The sequence below is a fragment of the Electrona antarctica genome (assembly GCF_951216825.1).
Source record: "Electrona antarctica genome assembly, chromosome: 14".
In the NCBI taxonomy this organism is placed as follows: Eukaryota; Metazoa; Chordata; class Actinopteri; order Myctophiformes; family Myctophidae; genus Electrona; species Electrona antarctica.
The window spans coordinates 33651515-33669921 of NC_136795.1; the positions used below are offsets into that span (position 1 = coordinate 33651515).

At 41.1% G+C, this 18407-nt stretch overlaps 2 protein-coding genes across 2 annotated transcripts in view; both read left to right on the forward strand.

Moving 5' to 3' along the window:
* The window catches only part of cacnb1 (calcium channel, voltage-dependent, beta 1 subunit), a 28291-nt gene extending 19823 nt beyond the window's left edge, over positions 1 to 8468 (forward strand). The window contains exons 10-13 of the mRNA XM_079521491.1: positions 1154 to 1305; positions 1830 to 1925; positions 3265 to 3450; positions 5294 to 8468. Coding sequence (XP_079377617.1) covers positions 1154 to 1305; positions 1830 to 1925; positions 3265 to 3450; positions 5294 to 5830 — 971 coding nt within the window. The 3' untranslated portion in view covers positions 5831 to 8468. The remainder of the gene's footprint in view (positions 1 to 1153; positions 1306 to 1829; positions 1926 to 3264; positions 3451 to 5293) is intronic.
* Positions 8469 to 9667: 1199 nt separating this feature from the next.
* Positions 9668 to 14209, forward strand: arl5c (ADP-ribosylation factor-like 5C). The gene is made up of 6 exons (XM_079520125.1): positions 9668 to 9863; positions 10822 to 10882; positions 11073 to 11220; positions 11774 to 11857; positions 12497 to 12648; positions 13589 to 14209. Exons 1-6 carry the CDS (start codon positions 9818 to 9820, stop codon positions 13635 to 13637), a joined length of 540 nt encoding a protein of 179 aa, XP_079376251.1. The 5' UTR covers positions 9668 to 9817; the 3' UTR covers positions 13638 to 14209.
* The last annotated feature ends 4198 nt before the right edge of the window (positions 14210 to 18407 follow it).

Genomic DNA, 18407 nt, shown 5'->3' on the forward strand with positions numbered 1-18407 from the left:
AATTGTGCTTTGGATTTTTTGTTTTATAAACCTCTATCACGGGGAAGAGTGCCAAACTGAAATAAGTCCACATTTATTAGCAAGAAATATGTACTGTACAGTATATGTAGTGTATAGACATTGTTGCTGGGTTACAGTTTTTAGGTTAATTACTCTTTCCGTACCCGGTTTAGGTTAATCTACTTTTGTACCTTGCAGCCCTCTGGAGGCTGGAACTTGAACTTGAGCTGCCAGAATGACTGCAACTGTTTCTGCAGATTGGCTTGGCCTTGTAATCTGTTACTACTTGGCAGTGTACACTGTGAGACTCACTGTGGTTTGACCAGTGGAAGGGAGGAAAACCTTCTTGTTGCCTTTAATTTCCCTCCTTCCACACGTCCTCAGGCTGATAAAGCGGGTTGTCTTTCTATTTATTCCATAACACCTAGTTCAGACCAAATATTCGCAATGAGACCATATCAAGCTCTATTTATACATCACCGTACAATGACGTTGCATGCCGAAAATAGCCACGACACCGTTGTATGACAGCATACATTTGATTATTTGAATGCTGTGAAGAAAGATTTCTGTGGTCTGAATTAGTCTTAACAGGCTCTTGTAAACTATTACTGAGGAACAATGAAAAAAAAGCGGACAAGCAGCCTTGGGTGGTTTGATTAATAGAATAATTACTGCTGCGTCTTTCAGTGCTAACAAAAACTAATGCACTTGTTAATGCAGTTTGATAAAGGTGCTGTTTTTTTGTTTTGTTTTTACACGGTGCAAAATAGCATTCTTAAGTTACTTCAAGTGTCACAGGCATATCATTCTGAAGTGCCCCTTTCCTTCAAGAGACTCATATACCTCAGATGTATGTCAGGGCAGCCTGCTTGTCGTGGAATGAGAATGCCAGGGTGTTCCATTTAGCCGTGCATAAATGGAACTGTGATTGGTTCCAATTCATACGCTCGGAAACCTTTCACCAAAATGTGGCGTGCAATGTGGCGTGCATGAGGGTGATACTAACATTCCAGTTGTGCACGTTGTGTGGGTCTTCAGCTTGACTGACCAACGCTAAGGTCCTCTATTCAACCAGGAAATAGTTGATCACATTAACAGTTTCAATGACTGACATTCTGGACTGACATGATCTCCTTCTCTGGGTCTTCAGCGGAGGTTCAAAGTGAGATTGAGCGCATCTTTGAGCTGGCACGTACCCTGCAGCTGGTTGCCTTGGACGCAGACACAATCAACCACCCCTCCCAGCTATCCAAGACCTCCCTGGCACCCATCATTGTCTATATCAAAATAGCCTCTCCTAAGGTAAAGCATCACCCAAACCTCTCTAAGCATCTTGTGTTTCTGGAGTGCGTATATCTATTCTACGTCCGAGCATAGACATGGTAACGCCCCGCCTGCCTCTGATTGGCCTACCGACACTACAGAATACCGCTGGTCTCACCAGTACAATAATGTTTCAAGTTTACACTGTACACATGTAAAATATAGGCATAAACAATATATTAGTTTGCCTCTTCTACAAAACATAAAAGTTACTGTCACGCGTGCCAAGCTGTCATTCTCTTGTATTATATCGTACTTGTATTATTTATTTATTTCCCACCACGGAGTAACCTCTTGGCAGACTATCCAGCATATAGCTATCCACCTCGGAGGAAAGTCTGGTAAGGCCGGCAGTGTCGGTAGGCCAATCAGGGGCAGGCGGGGCTTTACCATGTCTATGCTCGGACGTAGAATATCTTATCTTTCCTTTTTTGACGGCACAAGTTGAGCTGCAGTGATAATCATATAGTTAAGGTAATCTGTGTGTTGTTGTTTGACTCCAGGTCCTTCAAAGGCTCATCAAATCCAGAGGGAAGTCCCAGGCCAAACACTTGAATGTGCAGATGGTGGCAGCAGACAAATTGGCTCAGTGCCCTCCTGTGAGTATCTCTTGGAACCATTGGGCCAGTGATATGCTCTTCACAGAGAGCATATCTCCACCAGCCTAGTCAGGGCTGTGTAAGTCATGGGTTGCAGATGTCAGAATCCGAAGAAGCGGTGTGGGGGAATAGCATTTATTGGCAACCGTGCGGTGGCCCATATGGACAGAAGTGAAAGTGTTTTAGAGGTGCACACTGCACACCATAGAGGCCTCTCAATGTGGATTCCAATTTGGGGTTGAATGTACGTTGCGTTGCGTTCATGATTTGTAAGAAGAAGGCCCCTCCAGACTATTTTACATTTTCTTAAAAATACACTTTGTGCTACAACTAGATATTGTCCAAAATTACATTCACGTTAACTGTTACACATTATCTCTGGAGTCATATGTATGATTAAAATTCTTCATATTACTTAACGATTGGCTATGATTGCTTTACAGATTTTGCGTGAGGGAACCATTTTTACAAAGAATGGCAAAAATAATGAACACTGTAGCAGTCTGCTGGTTGCAATTCTCAAAGAAGCAACAATGTGGTCATCTGTCACTGCAGAACAATTCATCTTTAGGTTGACTGCACATAATTATCACACACCTGTCTTTACCTAGAAATATAGATATATAGAACATTAAGGACCAGTCATGGATGAATTATGAGACACGATACAGAACCAAAACTTTTATGTGTACAACACAAACAAAAATAGTAACAAACATTGATGATACTACAGTATATACAAAAAGCTTAGGCTGCAGCAGTACAAAAGAATTATGTATTTACCTTGCAGCTGTAAATTCAGCTCATTCGTAAATCCATCAGCCACTGTGTGTCATACTGTCATTCAAGCGTTCCTGTGTTCATTCTCAATACTGTTGTCTCATGTTGTCTCATTAGCAGTGGCTTAAAAGAAGTCTCGTAGTACTTAACAGGCTACACACTGGACCATTGATATGGAGCCAGGGACATTCTTATGTTAATTTGAGCTGTGCCTCTGCACCTTTTGGTCAGACGGTGTGAATGCTTGATGTTGATCTACTCAATACCCCCATCAAGATCGTCTGGTTGATCGAATCTAAATCAGTGGTTCCCAAATGGTTCACAGTTGGGATTTTGACTGGACACAAAAAGATTTAAAACCACTACTCCAAACTCACTAAACTTTAAAGAGTGCCTCTCAAGCCAACACATTTTTATTTATTCTGCCTGTCTGTGTGCAGGAACAAAAAGTTCCTCTCAAGCCAACACATTTTTATTTATTCTGCCTGTCTGTGTGCAGGAACAAAAAGTTCCTCTCAAGCCAACATAATATTAATTTATTCTGCCTGTCTGTGTGCAGGAACTGTTTGACATAATCCTGGATGAGAACCAGCTGGAGGACGCGTGCGAACACCTAGCGGACTACCTGGAGGCCTACTGGAAGGCCACGCACCCCCCCAGCAGCAACCCCCCCAACCCCCTGCTCAATCGCACTATGGCCACCGCCGCACTCGCCTCTTCCCCAGAGCCTGTCTCCAACCTGCAGGTACAGGTGCTCACCTCTCTGCGCCGTAACGACGATCTGTGGTACAGCCTGGACCGGTCTGCAGCCAATGAGGAGAAAGTGGCGGAGCATGCCCTCTAAAAGCCGTGCTGGGGGTGGGAAGGGCCTGGCCTCTCACCCTCTGTCCAAACACAGGTCTCTCCAGATACGCAGATATGCCCCCTCTCTCTTTACCGTATCCTGAAGGAAGCGAGCACGTTTAAAGCCAGTTCTTCCCCATTCACCACATGCTGTATATAGAAGCACAAGACACACAGAGAGGGAGCGAGCATATGGGAAAGTTCATACTGGACCCATTGAAACCGGTCCCAGGAGCACATACACACAAGACATTCAAAGTTATGCAGGCACTGATACACACTAACTCTCTCTCTCTCTCTCTCACACGCACGCACGCACGCACGCACGCACGCACGCACGCACGCACGCACGCACGCACGCACGCACGCACGCACACACACACACACACACACACACACACACACACACACACACACACACACACACGCACGCACACACACAAAGTGCTGAAGTACCCACATTTGAAAAGCCTGTTTTGTAAAGCCCACACATAAATTGAACAAGGGCAGCATGCTCACTCTGAAACTCCAACCCCTTTGCCAAATAATATAACGAGAACCTTAGAGCAGCAAATGCTACCAGAGATTATACAGGCAATGCCCACCTACAACCAAACAGCACTTCCTCCACTGCATTGAGAGTTCAGCTCTTAGTTAATAGCTTTACTAGAATCACACTGGACTCATGAAACAACCAGGAAGGCATGTCTGCCAGTGCCCTGTGGAGCCTCCTCCATTTTGCTGTGATCACAAATGAAAATGGAGTGCCCGACCCCCCCTGCCACCCCCCCCCCCCCCTCACAATGCCCCCACCACCCCTCACCCCTAGTGTTCTATTGCCTCCTTTCACCGACCCTTTCTTATCGTCTGGGAAGCAGATTCCAGTTTGCTGTCCTCCTCTGTGTTGCCATGGCACCGCCCCTGCAAGGAGCAAGTCATCTCAGCTTCTTGGATGTGTGGCATGCTGTTGTGGTTGCATCTTCAGCAGCCAGATTTGTGATACAAGGTTTAGCTTGGTGGAGGGAGGCTAACAGGTTGTGCATTTTAACCTACTCACAGTAGTGAGTTCAGTTCTGTGAACCACACAGTTCTGTGAACCACTTCAGCCAAATTCCGTAATTTGGATTTGGTAAGGGCTTCCAAGTTAATCACTAAAGCCTACAATAAATTATATTGATTTTCAACACATCTTTCAGTTGAAAATCTGTTACGTTCTGTGAGCAACGAATTAGCCGTTGCTCACAGAACTTTGGTAACAGTATTGATTTATCTTTATTTGTTCTGCTATTAATCAGCCAGGATATCATGGCACTGTGGCCTTTACTAGATAGGAATGAGATTATGTATGCTTAGTGAATAACTGCTTGGTGTGTTTCTTGCAGGTTTGTGAGTGATTTTTAAGTAGTACATTAGAGACTTTTTTATGTTTTTAAAGGTATGTGGAATGAATGTGTGTCCACTATCATGTATGCATTTTGTTTGTGCATCTGCATGTGTTTATAGTGTAAATACAAATATGTTATTTTTGAATACTGATTCTTCAATGCAAAGTCTTTTAACTGGAACATAATCGACCTGTGTGACTGTTTGATAACCAAGGGGATATTGCATCAACTAACCCTCGTTTTGTGTGACTGAGCCTTAACCCCATTCTAACCTTGTCTACTAACTACTCACTGCCGGCTTTGCTGTACCGTTTGTGTCTCTGCATGTTGTGCGTGTGCCATGGGCATGGTTTGCTGCAGGGGCCATACTCGGTGCAAGGAGAGCAGAAGCGAGAGGGGCCTCTGACAGAGTGTGGTGGGAGTGGCAGTCTCCATGACTACCAGAGCGAGCTGGGTGGAAAGCCCCAGCATCACCAGCAGCAGATGTATCAGCGCTCAGCTCGTGGGCAATTACGAGGCGGCAGTGGCCGGGGCCTGTCGCGGCAAGACACCTTCGACTCTGAGACGCAGGGCAGCCGGGACTCGGCCTACACAGAGGCCGGGGACTCGTGTATGGACATTGAGACTGACCCCTATGAAGAGCCAGAGCCCTATCGAGGGGGCGGGGGCAGTCGCCTCCACCTGGCCCAACATCATGGACGACAGGCGTCCTGGGAGGACGAGGGCGCCGAGCCGGACCAGGAAAACCTCAACCACCCTCCGATGTCCAGTCAGGCCCAGCCGCACGGGCGTGCCAAGTTGAGGGAGCGGTACTGCCAGGACCCTGGAGACACAGGGGCCAACATGGGCCGCAACAAGAACCAGGACGACTGGGGAAGGGATGTCTACATCCGTTAAACACTCACCGTATAATAGAGGCTTGGGCAAGGAAGGAGGTTCTTGGACAGACTGATGAAAGAAGGGGGGTTGAGGGCTGTGGCATGGGTTAAAACGGGACTGAAGAGTGAGTTTGGGGCCATGCCAATTAAGCCTGATTTATACTTTGTTGTACAATGGAGTCACGTTCCGAAAATAGCTGCTCTACAATCTCACAACACTTCTATTTTCTGTACGTGACTGAATACGACAGAGTATAAATTAAGCGTTAGGCTTGTGAATGAATGCGTTTACATCCTTTATCGACAAAATACTTTTCTCATTCACGAGTACAATGTAAAGAAATGCATTATACAACTGCCAGATGCCATCCTCATCGAGTTATTCTAGCGATTCAATTTATTTATTTAGGGGAAGAAAAAAAATATTGGTCTATTATAGGTCTTTTTTTTTCGTATGTTAAAATACTGCATGAAAATCATGGAATCCTACTGACAGCACGAGGACAGTAATTGTTTTGATTGTGAATCTGATTGTGATCTGTATGTCTCTCCTCAGAGTATGGAATGAAAAGGCAGGTGTGTCTGTCCTCTGCAGTCTTAAACAGGGTCTAATATCATTGTCCACATGTACAGTGTCAGGGTATCTCTCTCTGTCTCTCTGTTTTTCTCTCTGTCTCTGAACACACAGACACACTAATACAGTGGTTCTCAACTTGATTTTGGGGGCTCCCCAGGTAACAGGAAAGTGACAATTTAAGGACTTTTAAGACCTAAAATTTAATGAAATGTAATAAGTCCATTACTGCATCAAAAGTACTAAATAAACCTACTAAAACTTGTCAAACATTGGCCAAATTGTCAAATAATATAAGAAAGAGGAAAACAAAAAACCCAACAATTCCAAGTGCTTGTCAGGGGATCCCCAGTTCAAAACAGATTATTTTGTGGGGCTGCCGCCTGAAAGGGTTGAGAACCACTGCACTATACACTCTTTTTCTATTGCATCTGCTTATGGATTTCAGGATTTATACCCTTTTGGGATGGGATCCAGAGCTTGTGAGTCTCTCACCTCCAGTTTCTTATCACCCAGACCTTAAAAAGCTATCTGGTGGAATAGTTGCCATAATTGAATGAGATAATTCATTGACGGGCATTGTTTTAGTCATGACACTATAATGTTACAGACAGACACAAAACACCCCAAAGATAGCCTACTACCTTCTTCCCTGACCTGCTTCAGCCATGTACTATGAATTGTACCTTTGTTTGTATACATGTCTGGTCCAGTTTTATAATCATTTCCCCTGCTGTTTGAGGATGCTATGGGAGATAGCTTCCCTTCTGTAGTATTCACCTGTGCACTAGGTTTTCCAACATGGCACAGATTAAAAACCGCACTACAGTGGAAGAAATTAGTGTGAACGAACAAAGGGCTCCATTTTCGTCCATGCTAAACCCCTTGTACCCACATTTCTTTGCCATTTTTACTATTTTGAAGAAAATTTTTGAATAGTTAAAATAGGCAATCTACAAGCTCACAACGTGTCGATGTAGGTCGGCTAGTTGAACCATTCAAAAATGTTTTTCAAAATAGTAAGAAAAAAAGGGCAAAGAAGTTTAGGGATAAGGGGTTTAGCATGGACACAAATAGAGCCCAAAGTGTCCTACCTAAAGTTACTTCACACCCTCACATTTGTTATAAGAGAACTCCAATCACAAGTGCCCGAATGTCTCACCAAGCCATGTCCACCACTGCCATGGTGGGATGTCTTAAATCTTGTCATAGGCCTACTGTACTTTTCCTACCACATCTGTAACTTTGTGTCATGTCAAGCTTCATGTATGCTTCGGCAGCAAAGTGTTGTAAGGAAACGGAAAGTAAGTATTTTCTGCTCCCTGGGGAAGGGGAAATTGCTTCTACAGCATCATCCAACTGATGGCTGCTCAGATGGCTTTGATGAGTGCACAGCGGGGAGCTGTTAAGCCTGTTATGGGTCTTCCTCAGGGACATGTTGACATGTTTACTGGACGACCAGCTCTGCTCCAGTAGTTTCAGATTCCCAGATGTCCTCTTTACTCACTCATCTACGGCCACTCAAACAACTTCTGTCGTTGAAGCATAAATCAGGCTTTACTCTGCATCGTAACTGTCCTATACTGTTGCTTATTGTTCATCGTGTTTTCTTTGTTGTCCATGTTATTCAGGGCTAATGGTTATAAAGAGTAATTACGTGTGGTAAATCACTACCAGTTTTCACCAAAACAGCAAGCTTGTCTATTGAACACCATGCTCTTCTCTGCATTTCTTACTGACCTAGTGTTGTTTTCCCTGTGGACATTTACATTTATTTATTTTGTATCAGCAGTTTGTGTGAGGTAGTGGGGTGGGGGAATAGGTGCAATCTTGTTCCTTACACAGTTATCTAAATGAAGAATCCATGAATGTCTTTTTTGTGGGCTGCTTAGCCCACCCGTCTTCAGTTGAATACATGAATATTAAATAATGATCAGTAAATAATGTTATTGTTGCGTTATCGCAATTGTTAAAAATATGAAAGAACATGTATCATTGGTGCCTGACTGTAGCTACATTTTGCTTTTTCTGCCTTTCATTTTTAATCTGTGGATAAATTCGTATTTTAATTAAAAATGGAATCAGAAAATGATTGTGTCAATTATTTTAAAAGGCACACTATACAGATGCACAACTTTAAACTGTGGATGGTATACCAGTAAGAACATTTCAATTATATGCTTTTTTATTTTAGGCAAAAATGCCTATAGTAACTTAAATAATAGGCTATGTAGAAATTAACACAGAATCAGCTGACTTGAACGTTTCACTATAAGCTATACACAGCTTTATACTACTATACAGCCTATTGATTGATTGATTACTTTATTAACAGTTTGTAAACAGTAGGCTACAGTGGTACATCACAGTTGGCATTTCTGGGGTTAGGGTTAAACTTGATGTGGTTTGTAGGTCCATGTTTAACATGAATCTGCTGCTAGCTGGCGGCGAGGCATTGAAAGTCTTCAAAGATTTTTAAACAAAAAGAAACGCCCTAAAAACAGTGTTATGCTACTTCCAGTGATTTTGAGTGAATTAGCCTATCTAAGGACTTGAATAGTTAAGCATGACAATGAACGGCCGACCGGGGATACAATAAACTGTATGCATATTGAATTGTGGAAGCCCATTTCCATCACTGGGGGTAAAATTAAATTACCGCCGGACTGAAGAGTTGTTCTTTAAGAAATCTGATATAATATCAGTCTGGATTTAAGAAGCGTTTTTATTTTTATTCTGCCGGAAATGTGCTTCTGTTGTATGCCCTCGAATCCTGATAATATAAAATCGTTTCTTCTCCAATTAAAAATTAAATATTTAAAATTAAAATAATGAAACAGTTTCCTGCTTCAATAAGGTTAGCCTATCTTGTGTTATGTTGGGAAACATGCTTTATTCAATGGCAATTCCCTTTCACGTGAGGTTATTTTTCTGGGGACTCCCATCTTCGTTTCACTTTTCTTTCAACAGTGTAATGGTTTCCCCTACTGTATAAGTAAACAAAAGGAGGAAATAAACATTAACTTCCCATTCACCATATATGGGTTTTGTGTGTGTGTGTGTGTGTGTGTGTGTGTGTGTGCGTGTGTGTGTGCGCGCGAGAGAGAGGGACGCGTCGGTACCTATCCGTGACGTCGTTACAGCGGATACACGCCTACATTCCACGCAGCCCTTTGTTGACAACATTCCTGTGAAGTTGTACCTACTTAACCTGCGTTACATTCACAGACGGGGGACACTCCGACACACACACACACACACACACACACACACACACACACACACACACACACACAGAGTTCTTATCTTCAGACCACAATCACTCACACTGTTTCTTTCTTTCTATGCCTTACTTCTAAGTTAACTAACTTAAAAAGCGTTTCCGTGTGTAATTGTATAATCATCATCTCTCACCGCTACTTGTTGGACAACATGGGTCTACTTTACACCAAGCTGATGGCTGTTTTCGGAGACAAAGGTACAGAAAAAGCTTTGATTCATAGTCACACGTGGGCGCTACAGAATCAGTGTTTTAACTAGGAGTTTACACATTAATGTAACCGTATACATATGTACACTCATAGTTATGGATTATACATTATCATGCAGGATTTCACTGTGCATTTATTTTGTACTGTTGTTCAGACGTTCTTGAGTTGGACTCACTTCTCTGGAAGATGTGCTTTTAGTAGGAAAGAGCAGAGAAGTGATTGTTGAGTTGTTGTTGTCAATGTGGGATCAGAGTGTGCACACTGCACACGTGTCTGTTTTGTATGAGCACGTTGGCCTTTCATAGTTATGTAACCTAAAGTAAGTTTACATTTTGGACACTCGTGAGAAGACCCTTATGGAAAGTTGGAAACAAGTCTTAGTAGCTTTTCTGGTTTTATCCTCGTAGCAGATTTTATATTGGCCTGTACTTTCCTTGAACTGTACCCATTCTGCAAACTAAATTCAATCAATTAACCAGCATACAGTACTGGCGTAATCTGTCTCTATCGTACAATGTGTACTGATACTATCAGCGTTGTACATGTTCCAACACTCCAAGGAGTCTCTTCGCCCTCCTGGAGCACAGGATCAGCCTTTGATTGTGTGTGTGTGTGTGTGTGTGTGTGTGTGTGTGTCTCAGTCAGGACTGTGCAGAGCAAATACTGTATGCCATGCATGCATAGTTGTAGAGTTTGCCTTTGCCTACACATGTTACATTAGTTGTTTTGACAAAAGACAGATGCTAGATTTGACATTTAACTGATAGTTACTGTGTAGTCTCAATTATTTTCATAATTTCACTGCACTATATTTACATGGCAATTTACTTTGTTTAGCTTGCACATTGTAAGTTGCTGTGGATCAGAGCATCTGCAAAATGCTTAAATTGTAATAACAAGGTGTTTCTAGATCAGAATGTAACATTTTCTTGCATTTTCTTGCAGAGCACAAAGTCATCATTGTGGGTCTGGACAATGCGGGGAAGACAACTATTCTATATCAATTGTAAGTTGTGCATATTTTATTGATTTGGTTATAAGCAAGTCATCAACCAAATTAAATGTGACATGACCATACACATGTGAATCTCTACACTCTACACACTAACGAATAGTTACATAAATGAAAAATTATACCCGTTTACTGCAGTCACCGGGTTTGAATCTAACGTGTTCTCTTGCCTTCCCACATCCAGCCTGACAAAGGAGGCTGTCCAAACCTCTCCCACAATCGGCAGCAATGTTGAGGAGATCTATGTTCGCAAGACACGCTTCATCATGTGGGATATTGGAGGCCAGGAGAGCCTCCGGGCCACCTGGAATTCTTACTACTGTGAAACAGAGGTAACTAGTCTCTTTTGTCCCTTGCTGTCCATGTGTGCATGTTATCATCAACACAAGCTGCAGGATGCCACTGAAATACAAAAACTAACATTAACCAGCTCAGTTTTCAAGAGGCTTGTGACTCAACTCTTAAGTTTGTTCTCTTTAATTTTTGAGGGGCGCTAAGCCCTCCTATATACAGCTTTAATGTTTGTTTTTCAATGATGCTTGTTTAAGAAAACGCCATAGACAATAAAGAGACATTTTATGTTTGTGTTGAGGACTAAAACAAACATTAGCACCCGTTGCTTAAACAAACATTATGTTGTAAGATGATAAGAGCGCCCCTCACTTCACACAGGTGTGATTTAGTTAGTTACAAATATATCAATAAATATCTTCTATAGGTGCATTTCTCAAGTGACCTGTGCTTGACCTTTCTTTACATCATCTGTTGATAACATGGGCTCCCGTACAGTATGAATGTGGATAACACTGAGTGATTGAAGAGTGATGGAAGAGAACTAATTGTGAAATAGTTTTTAACGTCTTCTTGCCTTTCTGAACCCTTCAGATTGTTATCCTTGTTGTGGACAGTACTGACCGTGAGCGACTCACCATAACCAAGGAGGAACTCCACCACATGCTGGCACACGAGGTACGAATCAACAATCAAAGTGAAGAGTACTAGGTTTTGACGATGTTTAGTCATTATGGTATAGCATTTATTTTTTTTGTACAACAAAATAATAAAAGAGAACTGGGTTAAATTCTGTGGAAAATGACATTTGACTGACTTCACCTAATCAGTTTAAAAAGAGAAGAATCCCATTAGAACATTAAAGCCATGTGTGAACATCCTCATGACAGTGTTTACCACAAGCTAGGTAAATACACATTCTAGTAGTACACTTGATAACAAGACAGTAAGGCAGTGTATGAAGAAATTATTCCACAATGAGGAGCAAACTGGTTTCACTAGTCTGCTTTGTCAGTGAATGAGTAAGGGATATTTTTCAATAATGATTTGAGCACAGTGGTCTGCTATCAAGAAATAACAGATGCAGAATGCCACGACCAATCAGAATTCCACAAAACCATGTGATAAACACTGATATAAAGTCATACACTCTCGGTGTGACTAAATGTGTCACTGAAACTGATGACACAGATGTTTCAACATAGCCTGTGCTGATTACTATTGTTGACATAGTTTTTAGTTGTGTCATTGTCTGCATATTTACGGTATACTGAAAGATGAGATTGTAACCCAACCCTTTTCCCCCTACCTGCGCAGGACCTGCAGAATGCAGCTGTTCTGGTTCTGGCCAACAAACAAGATATGAAAGGGTCCATGACAGTGGCCGAGATCTCTAAGTATCTCACTCTCAACTCCATCACAGCTCGCTCCTGGCACGTTCAACCCTGCTGTGCTCTAACCGGAGAGGGGTGAGTCCTGCAAATATTTTCTGAAATAGTGAAAACAAGCAGCTCTACAAACTTACAATGGCTTGTGACGTGACCCATTGTGAGCTTGTAGACTATTCATCATACAATTTTAAGGTCAAGTTTAAGGTTCAAGGTTAACTTTATTGTTTCCCTTGCAGTCAGGTAATAGTAAAAATCCATACATCAAACAACATTCAACATACTCATTACAACAGGCACTAGAGACAGAGAATTCATTACATTCACAAGTAGCAGCGTCAGCAAAAGTGCATTAGTGGGCAAACTGTGCAAAGAGGCAAAAATAAAGTGCTATTTGCTGTTCAGCAGCTGAATAGGGCCACCAGCTGATTTGGTGAGCCGGAAGTAACAATCAATCATTTCTGGGGCTGCTGATAGGTACTTTCGCTTTCCTCAGAAGCGCTAATATAGTACCACAAGGTTGCAGGGATTTTGTATTGAGCTCCTCAATCACCTCAATCTGAGGTTCAATTCCGAGAAAAACGGCACTAAAGATAGTGTGGACAGAGGGAACATTTTCAATGACGTCCCAACGTGGAAGCAAAGCGTTGCCAGGCGACGGAGACGCCAAGAACCGGTAATAAATAATACTAGCGATGCTGGATGCATTATAAGCTAATAACTCGTCCAATGACGTTATGGGCGATCTGTGACTTTTAATACAACTCGTCCAATGTCATCCTTAGCAGAACATGAGTTAAGTTAAATCCCATTGTTCCTGTTTACAGTTAAATTGGGGATTTAGTTTCAATATATTAATTACAGGTGCCTAAATAAATTATCAGATTGCAAGTAACAAAACAATTGTTCCGTCTTTGCTATACTCAACTACTCTGGTCTCTCAACTACGTTGAGAGACCAGATTATTATTATTTAACTACATGTTCTCAATTTATTTCCTATTTTCTCTCCCGCTCTGTAGTCTGCCTGCCAGTCTGGACTGGATGAGGACACACGTTGTGGCAAACTAGAACACCTTTAAATGGAGACAGGACGTGGAACCCAGCTATTCCTAAACCTACGCCAACTCTCAGACAATGTAGACATCACAGTGCCTGCGGTATAATCAGTACCTTCACTGTATTATGTTGAGCAAGTGCCTCTGCGCCACAGAACTTTTATGAAGGCTGCCTCTTTCCTACCCAGGTCTGTGTGGGGCCCCTCAGGATCTGGGTATATCTCAGGATGTACGAGCTTCATAGAAACAAGTTAAGGTCTTGGACATCAGCCACGGTAGAAGCTATTCTACCAGGCATTGTGGCAGCCAGTTGTTAGTCCTGTTCTTTTCTTAACAGCTTACTTAGCTGTGAAAGTGGCTGGATTGTTTTAGGGATGTACCACAGTGGTTCCCAAACTATTTAGCTCAAGAAAGACCCAAAAAAGAAATGAGATGTTTGCCTGGGACCCAAACTAGTGAAAATAGCGGACCTACAAGCTCACAATGTGTTGCTTTGTGCCGTGTTATATGAACTTGTAGATTTATGGAGTTTCTTCATGAAATTACAGAAAAAAATCATTGAATTTAGATTTTAGTTAATGATTTCTTTTGTGAATATTTTTTTTTAAAATGTTTAGAAATAATACAATTAAAATAAAATGTAGGAAACCAAAAATAACAGACCCATAAAAATTTGGAGTTCCACCATGTTTACAAAAGATACCTATCAGACCTGATTCCTTGTAGGTTGCCTGGGTGACTATCTAAGCTGCCTAATGGCCTTGGGCAGGTGTTTTCAGCTGTGCACACAATGTGTCACAATTTCAAGTATTAGCCTACTGACATTCAAGGCATTGCACCACATTTCTTTTGATGACAACCATAGTGATGCCACTATGGTTTCCTTCAGTAATATTTTTTCATTTTCTTTCTTTTTCACGACTGAAATTGTAACTGTAATCTAATCAGTTATAATGACATTCAAACAAGGCATTAAGTTAACTTTGACTGTGAATATGTCATTACTTTCCGTTTGCCCCAGTAAAGACTTGTTAAAGTATACTGCTGATGGTGCAACCACATTAAGTAATTATTTCGTAGTAGTAGATACCTAAACTGACACCATAACTTGGATGCAAATTTAAGTATAGCTGGCCAAACCAGTGCAATACCTCTGTTATTTTTTGGAATGGAGGAGGATGTATAAAGATAATATATACAGTATCTGTATTGTGAAACACAGGACTTGTTTGTTGGCCTGAAATGTGCTTAGTCATTTATTTTAAGCAATTGTTGCACAAATTACTTGAAGTCTTTATATTACAGAAACAAGTGATTGTCTGGATGTAAAAAGTAGCAGTTTTTGTATTATGTACAGTTTTTTTTATCAATAAATGCCATCATTGTCAAAGTACTGTATGGGTGTGTTTTCTATGTTGCATTACAATGTTCTGAATGTAGTTAGTTTGGTTGAGTGATACTCAATTATTAAGCACAGGAAGGCACAGTAAGAAATAAAATAAAAATAAAAGAGATCAGATACTACGACTGGAGAAGGAAGTCTGCAAACCGTCTGAACTCCCATTAGATTTTTTTTAATTTTGATTATTTCCTCAACAGTCAGGCAAGATATACTAACACAAACGCTGAGGAAGGCCATACAGGCCGAAACGTGTCCGTTTGTCAGTCTCAGTCAGAGGTAAATAAAATCATGCAAAAGGACATACAATGAGTGCTGGCATTCTTCATCTCTACTTATATCCAGCCTTGCACCTATAAGGATTTTGTTTGAACCTGGAGTGCTGCGGGTTGTCTGCTACAGGCAGTACTATTCTCTAAGATATACTAACACCACATAGCAATGAATCTCTAAATATGACTGAAGAATATGTGTATGTATGCGTATGAATATGTTACTGTATTTACAGTAACATACATACATGTATGTAAAATGGATCTAATAGGCCTACAGTAGCCTATATATTTAATATTTAGCCTATTGTGCTTCATGTTTAAAGCACTTTGTAAAGTTTTGAAATAAAGTTTTATAATAAATAAATATAGTAATATAATAATAATAATACAAATTATTATTATATCCGTTGTGTGTGTGTGTGTGTGTGTGTGTGTGGCGTACTCAAGAAATGTTTGCGCTGATCGAATATTACCATCCTCGGCGCTTCACTAGTAACACTACAATACTAGTACAAAACCTTCAGTGTCAAAATAAAAGAGGGGGCATCCGGATTTGAACCGGGGACCTCTTGATCTGCAGTCAAATGCTCTACCACTGAGCTATACCCCCGTGATCCTCTGCGGCGTTGGTACTCAAGAAATGTTTGCGCTGATCGGATGGTAATATTACCATCCTCGGCAGGACTACGCTTCACTAGTAACACTACAATACTAGTACAAAACCTTCAGTGTCAAAATAAAAGAGGGGGCATCCGGATTTGAACCGGGGACCTCTTGATCTGCAGTCAAATGCTCTACCACTGAGCTATACCCCCGTGATGGTCTGCGGCGTTGGTAGGGACCTTTCAACATGAAAAAAATATATATCGTCAAATGGTCTCTATGTTAACATTTTTGGTTAATTCTGTCATTCAGCTAAATACCCAACAGACACTTTCCGCTTTTAAATGCTACGCCTGCTATGCGGTTAGTTTTTGTCCACTGCCACGATCACCCAATACTGAAAACAATGACAACATTGCTTTTCGTCATTTGACCACTTGAGGGAGCCAGAAGTCCATAAACCAGCGGACAGGAATCTCTCTTCCAGTCTTCCTGCGCAGCAGATGATGTATTTTTAATAACATGATAATAATCATGATAATAAATTAAAAATATATACAATATTGTAAAGAATGGCGACGATTACGAACGCGTAAGTACAAATGACAAGGATATGCTATTTAGTTATGTATTCTTTGGTAAAATTGTTTTATGTTGTGCTGCATGATTAGAGCAACAACTAGCCTACTGAGACTTTTGCACTGTCTACAACTCTACATGCCAGCTTTAGTCCTGTCCTCCTTGGGTCTCTCATTTGGCGTTTTCCGTCTTTCATGTTATCATTAATGTAGGGTAGGTAGGGTATATTATATGTAACTATATTTTTAACTTATTTATATTATACGCCAAACAGTTTGATACAAAATTATCATTACAAAATTGACAGAATTTGAAGTCAGTGTAGGTCCCTAGGGCTGACTCCATATTACTACATGGGGGTATAGCTCAGTGGTAGAGCATTTGACTGCAGATCAAGAGGTCCCTAGTTCAAATCTGGGTGCCCCCTCTTTTCAGGCTGTTTTAGTTTAACTTGTTGTACAGTAACATGAGCCGGAAGTAGGAAATGAGCAGTATGTTTTTCTGTTGTACTTAAAGTACTGTATGATTTGTTACATATCTATTACCTCTTAAAATGTCCTCAGGAACAAAGTGACACTGTTTTCTCCACTAAACTGAATTTCTGTAGTTAAGTAGTTCAGCCTTAATAAACTGTAGGAGATAACAAACACAATAGAAGGATGAGGACTGCATAGAATCTAGATAATACTGCTACTCGTCTGTGTTGAATTAGCCACCGTTCCCCATCTGACTGTCCACATCATGTAATGTGAGCTAACGCCAACTCGTAGAGACTGCAAATCCTACTGAGACGATTAAAAAGAAAGCAGACGTGCTAGGAACTACAATAAACTGAACATGACACACTGAAGTGTGATGTTTATTGCCACAGTCACGCTAGTCGGCTAGTGGTACAATAAAAGCTTTGTTGAATGAAAAACAGCCATGAGTTAATTCACTGTTTTCAGAGAACAGAGGTCTTGTTGGCTGCAAAGCACAGTGGAAGGGTGACAGGTTGGGGTATGAGCTGTGAGAGTGTATTATGTGGAAGATAGAGACAGCTAATGGGTGAGTTGGGTAGACAGTGGAGTGAGTGGACACTGTTTCTGTAAAGAAGGGGTCACCAAATTGTTTCCGTTACGAAATCAATTCAAGCATGTCTGAAATCTGCACCCACTGTCAAGACTGAAATACATTTGAGATAATCACAATCACATCACATCCATCACTTCCATAGTTGAATATGAAGCATAACTAACATCATAATTTAATCTGTTGATGGTAGTTTGACCTAGCCTCTGTCCCAGCCTTACTCATGACTATGACCTATGTAGTTTTGATGGAATCAGAAACATTCTAAAAAAATGTTGTCCTCTTCTGCTTATTATAAGGAAACAAATGAAAGGGAACACGTGTCGAATTTGAAGTCAGTGGGGCGAGCGGTTCTCCAGTTATGTGGACTGCAGACATATGTACACACAGAGACTTGGTGCATTTATAGATAGAAGTGTGATCTATTGGCAAAATAAGTTGAAGATCCCTAGTGTTTTAAAATAGCATTTACATTAACATGTCTGGAAAATTCCTACCTGCTACTGTGGGCATTGTCAGCTATATTTATAGGGATAGGGTACTGATAAGATTAACAGCTGTGTATATCTATCTATCTCATATTTGTTGTTCAAATTAGGGAAGAAGAGATTAAATCAGTGGTTAAGAGAGGCAATGGAGTAAACCACAGTAGTGACAGTACATGTAAAGATACTTTTTTATCTGTTTATTTGCCGTAGGTTTTTTTTTTACATGCCCAAGGAAATAAGCTGTACTAAAAAAGGCTGCTTCGTTTCACGTAACGCTCAAAAAGCAGTTGTATTTAGAATAGATGACGGAAATACTTATGGACTACAACATCACGTCCACAGATGTTGTAGCTATTGCCAGCAAGATT